Source organism: Rhagoletis pomonella, unplaced genomic scaffold (genome assembly GCF_013731165.1).
Source record: "Rhagoletis pomonella isolate Grant_MI unplaced genomic scaffold, Rhpom_1.0 Rhpom_scaffold_00005, whole genome shotgun sequence".
NCBI lineage: Eukaryota > Metazoa > Arthropoda > Insecta > Diptera > Tephritidae > Rhagoletis > Rhagoletis pomonella.
This window is the reverse complement of record NW_023458559.1, coordinates 42,675,305-42,683,849: the sequence shown is the minus strand read 5'-3', so window position 1 is coordinate 42,683,849 and position 8,545 is coordinate 42,675,305. Positions and strand designations below refer to the sequence as shown.

The 8,545-nt window shown below is 43.2% G+C and overlaps 1 protein-coding gene across 1 annotated transcript in view; it reads right to left on the bottom strand.

Moving 5' to 3' along the window:
* LOC118738961 (paired box protein Pax-6-like) overlaps positions 1-7,165 on the bottom strand; it is a 72,434-nt gene extending 65,269 nt beyond the window's left edge. Inside the window, exon 1 of the mRNA XM_036470024.1 lies at positions 6,411-7,165. Coding sequence (XP_036325917.1) covers positions 6,411-6,735 — 325 coding nt within the window. The 5' untranslated portion in view covers positions 6,736-7,165. The remainder of the gene's footprint in view (positions 1-6,410) is intronic.
* Positions 7,166-8,545: the final 1,380 nt, after the last annotated feature.

Here is an 8,545-nt window from a genome sequence, read left to right as displayed (position 1 = left end):
AAAAAAAAAAAAACATTTTTAACCAATAACAGCTGCCCGAAAGCCAAGAGTCACAAAGTTCTGTGTTGGAACAAGGTGTGACGACCCGTGCTGATATTCAGCCTCACTGGGAATCCAGACTAATAACTAACGACCTCCGCTTCTATCTATCCTTACCTGTGCACAAGGAAATCTGTGCAGGCGGACCTTCATTGTACGACACTCGTGGGACCATAAATGATTTAAATTTGTAACAAAAATACTAAACAAGGAGCAAAGTCCTCCAAAAAACCGATAGCTTCGGGCAGGGCGGAGTTCAGACCACTATTGACAGGGGATAGCGGGGGCTCAAGCAACGGCGCGGACCCTAACACGAGCAACGCAGAAGGCCACGTGGGGGTGGGGGAGTCTAGCGGAGGCCTCTAATCGTTTGATGGCTGCAGCTACTTGGTCAGATCCGCCTAGGGCCAAGGGTGAAGGCTAAAAGTGCCCGCTATCGAAGCAGGCCTATTACGATAGCAACCCAGCCACTAGTGTCCTGTCTAGGATTGGAGACTTTGCAGTAGAGCAACTAATGGAAAAACGGGTTAGGTCTGTGGAATTTGGCGAAAGTGCTATTATCCAGCTTGGGCAAACCGGCGTGTACTGCCCCAAATAGGCAACGATCTGCTGAACAACCAGGCGAAAGTGTCACCAAAAGACCTAAAACAGGTGGCCAAGAATATCTCTCTTTCAGGGACGTTGTTAAAAGTAGCGGTGAGGTACTGGCCATCATCGACAGAATGGGAAGAGGAAGGAAAAACTATCCCTAAAGAGAAATGGAGGTGGGTCTACCCATAGCCGAAATCTATCTCCAAGCAATGGAGGAAAACCTAGAACTCCTCACCTCAGCCATGATGCTGGCTGGTATCAGGGGAGAGCAAAATTCATCGCCTGCGATTATCATAGGTCAGCCCAGTTCTATCGGTTGGCGGTTGTCAAAGTAGGTGAGGTTTGGCCGAGGGAAAAACTTAAGGTTATCAGCAAGGAAGAGGTTTCTAGTAAACCTAGAGCTCGGGTTTGGATCCAGACCAAGCTAGCGGTGCCGGAAGAAATTTAGCAGATCCTCAGATCTAGTAATAGCGATCTACCAACTCACAACTGAAAGGTTGGAAATTCGAAGAGCCGATAGAAGGAAAAAGGCAGCTGTTGCTGATCTTTAATTCGGAATCGCGTGCCCCACTGGCGCAGAAAAAATGGCTAGTCAGATTCGGGCTTATTGACGCAACCATTCGGATATACCGTAGCGACGAGCCAGTTTTGAAATTTAGTGAGGAGAGCGACAAAGCCGGCTTTCGCAGTGCTGGTGAAGAGGGGTTGCCTAGAAGCCAATATTAAACTGACTCCGAGAACGGTGTTGGTGTGGGCCGCTATTATCTTCGCCAATGACACTGACGGTGAGGAAGTCGAGAAGGTGGACGTATATGTCACGACGATGAAGGTTGAGCGGATAGTTTCACATGAAGCTGATCCAGATAACCCTTCTCCATTCTAAACCCGCGTCGGCGAATCTTGTGGTTCGCCTCGGTACCGGCGCATCTGACGTTGCCCTCATCCAAGAGCCAAGGATGTAATCTGACAGTCTCGCTATAGCGTGACCGTAGAACCAAATCTATGCTAGTTAAGGAATGTAAAATAGAATTATGCTCAGTATCTCGGTCATCAACTGACATGTCCCTGTTACAGAGCCATAGTGAAAGGAAGAACAGATTTGCTGTTAACTCCAACTGAATTACTTCAACGAATTAGATAATGTAGCGTAACTTTCGATTCTATTTTGGCGAAAGCAAGTTTCTCTGGCGGAACAAAGTACTGGATGCTAAATAAACGAAAATGAAAAAAAGGAGAAAAAATATTCCAACGAATTAATAACCCCCTACTTATTTCGAAGTCGGTTAATGACACCGAATGTGGCACAAAGTCGAAACGGGGTGGTCTTCATAGCAAATTTGACACGGTATGACCCTTTAAAGTGCACCACTTAAACGAAAGTTTGCTTGAAGGTTTTTACCGCTCCAAAATTCCACATTAGTGAGACAATTTATGCACCAGTGAGGCGATTCATACAATCCCCATTGACTTTGCACTTTAGTCCTTCTGGCCATTAAAGAGGCGACGTCGGAGAGCTCTAGCACAGAATGTCTGTGGCTGCTTAGGGCTAATGTAGGCCCACATTACATCACCTAGGATGTCTTGTTTGGGTGCTTGCCTCCTCCTCCTCCACTCCTCTTTATACTTTTGGTTATGTTTTATAAATTTTCAGTCCTCGTTTCTGCTCACTAAATAGTACCATTTTCTTTCTTTTGATAGCTCCCTCCGTTCTTGCCTTCAATGCGCGGTCAGTTAATTTTATGCCACGAGGACCCTTAGCGAGCAACAAGTTGCATCCTATTCTCGGACCGTGCGCAAACTCTGTGAACGATGATCGCTCATCAGCATCTGGCTCCGAAAGCTTAACTTCCTTTCCACGCTTGTGAGTTGTTCCACAATCTTCAAAGTGTTTTGAACAACAAGGCTACTTACTTCTCTTCGGCAGCCGCATCTGTATTGTACATTATAGGTGCTTTGGAGCATCTCGATTTCTCTAGTATATGTATTCGGAGCCTTTCAAAGCCTAGCCTATTAAAAGTCTTGGCAAGAAATGTGTCGAAAGCTCAGCGGTAGTTCGTCTCGGCCTACCTAAAATTCCACAATTTGAACTTCGATAAGGCCGAGGATACTGTCAATGATGGTACGGCTGGCTCCGGAAAGTATCCCACTTAAACTATTGGTTAAAGCACTTTGGTTGTTTCTGCTATCTTAATTGACGTGGTTTTCCAAAATTGTAAGAGGAAGGTCACCTTACAAAGTCACTCTGCTATTTCAGCGTCGCTGCAGCCAATGGCCATCCATCCAGGATTCCATGTTCTATGGTACACTTCCGAACGCTAACTTTTTTGCCCTCAAGCCCGCTGACACTTCTGGAGCTGTAGAACTTATAGTGATTTTTCTCTGTCGAGGACAGCTTTTCAGCGGGAGTATTTTTACTCTCTGCTTGCGTGAGCAAGTTGAACGATGGAGAACGTTTATAGCAACACTTTTTTAGAGCTACTCACATCCATCATCGATTCCCGGGTCTGTCTAAATGATTTAAATTAATACTCTGACGAGGGTAAATATTTGAGGATTATAGTTCGATAAAAGGCTTACTCATTTCGGTAAAACTCCTTGTAAGCTAGCTCCGGCATTAAAGCACGTGGAGTCAAAGGCAAAAACAACTCGTTGGATTATGGCTTATGCTCTCTAAGTTTGGGAGCTAAGGATACTGCAAAAAATTGTCCTACCACTTTTTAATAAACTCCAAGTAATCTTCTACAGCTGCGAATATCTGATGAAATTCTTCGAAAAAAGAAGCCGGTTTAATATTTAATCTAAAACAAAGAGAAAAGTGGTTTTGGACTACGCCGCTTTTCCAGCAAACTAGCCATATGCTCTTATGTAAAATGTAATAAATAATAATTCGATGTATAGCAGACATGCATACATATGTATGTATATGCGTTTGTGTTATTATCCGGCTCGATACGTTCATTTAAATATTGTATAAAAAATTGCAAACCCATAAACACATCAGCAACTTTTAAAATTCAAATACATTTAATTGGACTGAAGTCTGGCTATAAATTGGCTGATTTATATAAGAGTAATAAAATTTGTAATAAAAAAGATGGAGTACTGATTAAAAATGCTGTGCATGTACAGTAGGGTGGATCACTCTTCATATATAAAAAAAAAAATAGGTACCAACTATTATATTTTAAGACTTTCGCCAAAATATTTCGGAGCAATACTACGATTTACGATATCTTTTATAAGAAAAATTATTTTTAAAAATATTTTTTTCTAGAAATTTATCTCAGATGATTTTAGCTTTGAAATGTCTGTTTAAAAATTTTATCATCGGAATCAAAATAATGAGTTTTTTGGGAGGTATTTTCATATCGGTCTAGCTCACGCAAATCTTAATATTTTGTCGAAATATTTCGGCAGAAGTCATAGAATATAATAGATTTTATAATTCCGGTTAAAAACTGCAACCTTTTTGGTGATGCATCCTAATGTACATACATATGGATTTATATACGGCGTCCGATAGAGTCGGCCCAACCAACATGTTCATGTTGGATTCTTCCTTTTTCTAATCTCCCAAAGCTTCTGGAGCTATACACCTTCATCTCTGTCAACGGCTTGGTGGGCCTTGAATATTTTCTTTTCAAAGGTTTAGGTTAGGAGCGCGTGTCTGGAAATCTCCATATTTATACTCGGAGAAATAAGTAATATTAGCGTTCATCTATAGGTGTCCACGGCCTTCACGAACTTTACAACCCGCCTATGATTTTCTTATTCTCTCTGGTTGGGAGTTCGCCAGAAATCCAGAAAAATCACGATGTACGAAGGGTCCTTCTGCATTGTTTTTAGCTTAACTCACTGCCAAGTTACTCCGATAAAGGACACTCGTCGGCGCAATCATTACTTATATATGTAGCTTGCAGAGCCATCTGGGACTTTCGAATCGTAGGGGTGATGTGGAGTTTCCTTTATTACAATACTACAGAGATTACAGACGGCATCCGTTTCCATTCTTATCGGGAGATGACATCGTGATGCTCTTTACTTCGTTACCAAGTGTAATGGAATTTTGCTGTGTAGTGATTTAGCTAAACGTCTTTGACGTCCGATGTCTATTTTTTAAGGAAATGATATTTACCTTGTCGTACCCGAATCTGACACACAGACGCCACTGGACGAGAGTTGTGATAAGCGGATATGATAAGCGGCATGCTTCAAGGAGCACTAGGAGTATTGGATTCTTAGACAGATAGCTTCGGACTCAACGTAAATCCCTCGAAGACCGAATTACTATTATTCAATACAAGGAAAAGGATTCTTAATTTTAACCTACTCTCCTTAAATGGGTATATTTTTGCGGTTACCCCTTGCGCTAAGTATTATAGAATCATTCTCATACCAAAATAAAATAGTAAAATGGTGTTCTATCCAAGTCAAAAAGCCATATGATGTCCTCTTTCCGGCAAGAAAATGCTAGATAAGAGGTGGGGTCTACGCCCTGATCTTATGCTATGGATGTATTAGGCGGTGATTTGCCCAATTATTCCATACGGTTCGCTGGTTTGATGGAACGCCGTAGAGACGAACTATTTATATGTATACAGATAATGGTAGGCAAGGGTACAAGATTCAGCTTGCATTGTGATAACGGTGGCGATCAGTTCATGTCGAACGGAAGCATTGAATGTCTTCTGTCATTTGCCACCGATTGATCTCTTTATTAAGAAAAGTACTTTACATGACAACAAAAATGGCAAAAACAGAAGATGTTCTTGTGCCTCTGAGCTATATCAAGGGTTGCATCTCTCAGCACTGGAAAAATGCGGCAAACAGTTGGTGGAAAGAGCTGCAATCCTACAGATTCTTTAGGAGTCTATAAACACACAATACTCTTTGCCGGCGCTGCAATTGTTCTCCACTGTGCAAGACTAGAATCAGGTGTCTGGACAAACTCCTCTACTGCCAACCAACCCGTGAGTTCGATTGTGCATCTTAGACATTCGTGCGTATGGTACATCGTTTCGTTTAAGCGCAACGCGTTACCTTTTTTGTACTACTCCCGGGAAGGACATTTGATTTCGCCAAAGATTTTGGTGGCGCCTGATGTCGATTTTTGGGCACCACCGCAGCTCGAAGTAGTGAGTTCCGCATTTGATAACCCCTTTCACCTGGATACATATGCTGCGCCCTGACTAACAGCGGTAGACGATTTGGCCGCCGTCAGATTAGGGTTTCCCCCGAATAGAAAAGCTAGCTTTAAGAGTAGTCTGGGGCGTGCCTCCACTACTCGAAATGGTTTTATTATGTCCTTTTTTTATATAGCAGATTTGGATTTCCCTACTTAGAGCCGCTTTCAGAATCCTGTATGTGTATTAGTCGTCCATAAAGCGGTCCAATGGAAATTTCGCAGCGACGATATTGGGAGTGTGGCCGCATGTCCTTCCGAGACCGAGCACAAAGACAAGAGTCATCTCTACGGCATCTTCATTAGTAGTCTGCCAAACTTTAAGCAGGTACAAAATATCAGTGGCTTTGTCATGAAGGGATGGGAAGGGGGAAATGAAAGCGGAAAACCTAGGTATATAGACTTACTTATGGATGGTTTAGCCACATTTATATATACGAATGCACACTAATTATATAATGGATGGCAAATTTAAAAATAATGTCATTGCTTATTTTGTTTGCCATGAAGCGTCGGTTACTCTTTTTTATATAAACTCCTCTTTTAATATTTTTTATATATCGACCATTTTGCACTCAATGAAACTGTTTCCACTTACCTGTTGGTGAAAGCGGCACAGCGGGCGCTGCATGTGGCAGCGGTGGCGGTGGTACCGCCGGCGGTTGACCGATACCATGAGCCGCCAAACCGGGTATAGTAGGAACATGTGACTGCATTGGAGGAAGCGGAAGCGTTGTAACACCGCCGCTGGTTGGTGGCAAAGAGCCGGCCGCCATTACTGGCATCACAGATATGTTTTGCGATTGTTGTTGATGCGAATGTTGTTTCTGCTGTGAAAGTTGTGGCTGCGATTCCATGCCCACTCGAGCACTATTCAACAAACTACTTTCTTGCACAGTGTTAGCTACATTTGAGGAGCACATTTGATGGAGGCAGGTGAACTGGCGACGGCGGAATATACACAAAAAATTTGCGCGCGCTCTCAAGCAATAGATAGCGACATATTTAAAGCGTTTCTTTTTTTTTTTTTGAATATTTTATCAAAACACGTAGAAAAAATAAATTATTTTGCTCCGTTAAAATATACCGACGGTGTTGTGCGGTCACGCGCCTTGAATATCCTGCACAAATTCGCCACCAAAAAAGAATATTTTCGAAATCGCTATAGCCTACCGCCACTTCCGGTTCCTGCGCGCATTTCGCACTTTAGCAGCAACAATGAAAAAATCAAATAACTGCCTTTTTGCGCGCCGTCGGTTACGCGCTCGTTTTTCGCTTATTTTTCTCGTTCACTCGTTTTCACTTTGCTTCGGCAGTTATCCGAGTTGTTACGTCGAGGTGTTAACTCGTGGCGCGTCCGTAACGAATACTAATCATGAAGGGGCAGGTTCCGCCGCCGCTGCCGCCACCGCCGCCACTGCCGCTCAGTGGCCACTCAACCAACTAGCCAAGCAAGCAAGCCATAAACCGACTCAAACTCAATATCCACATTGAGTGAGTTGACTCGGGTAGCGAGCAAGCGCGCGTGTTTAGCCGGTAGGGCGCTTGAGTGGGACCTAATTAGTGGCACAAGTCGAAGGAAGAAAGTCAGCGCGGCAATGGCTGTGGTATGATATGTAATGATAGTGGTGGTGGTGGCGGTTGCAGCGCCGCGTCACGTCGCGTCGGATAGTAGCCACTTGTAAGTGTTTAAAATGTAAATTAGGAAAATCGCATGGTTGCGCATACACATTTGTATGTATGTAGGTATGTGTGTGTGTGTGTATGTTTGTTATGTTTTTTGTATTTGTTGTGTTTGGGGTTTAAACTAACGAACAAGGTGACTTGTTGTAATCCGTTGGGTGAATGTATGCGAACGCATATTTACATGGGTACTTGCGCCTGTTTGCGTACGCACACCCTACACTGCAATTGTGCGTGCTGTTCGATAGCTGAGACGGGAGAGAGCAAAATGAGACGAACCGCTTGAGTTTAACTTGATGCAAGAAGCTGTGGCTGATTGGTCACAGGTGCGTACCACGACTTCGTTGAACCTGGGTTCGATCACTGGTCCGAGAGTATCTAATTACCAGAAGCTCTGTGTGACATAATGCAGGTAAATCTAGCAGATGTCATGGATTGGGCCAAAGAGAAAGGATTAGGAGCCAGTCCAACTAAAACAGACCTGGTACTTTTTACGAGGAAGTTAGCAAACACAACGCCTAATTTAAGCGAATCTGAAAGGTGGCTTTGTATAAGCGATACAAAGCTGAACTGGATGAAAAACGCACAGAAAAGGGCGCGGAAGGCTACAATAGCCAAAAAGCGCCAGGCAGCCTATAGCTATAGCTATTGGTCAAAAGTCTTGTATGACCTCGAGTCTGGTACAGGAGATTAACTATGGAAGCCAGACCTATAATTCTCTATAGCGTAGTCGTTTGGTTACCAGAAAAAATACGGTCGTTCTCATACTGCCAACCTGCAAAGATTACCAATAAATTTAATAGGCAAGCAATGCGCCGAAAATGCTGCCTAAAGACTGCCGGAACTAAAACCAAACCAAAGCTGGCCCAACCTTACGGACTACTGCGTAGCAACGCTCAATTTCAGTAAAAGGTATCATATAAAGATACCAAGTAGAGAATCATGGTCATGAACAGTCTTAGGGGATGTAAATTCGATTTGGTTCTACACTGATGGATCAAAGCTTGATACTCAATAGGATAGACGGAGGACTAGGCAGGCGGGGTTTTT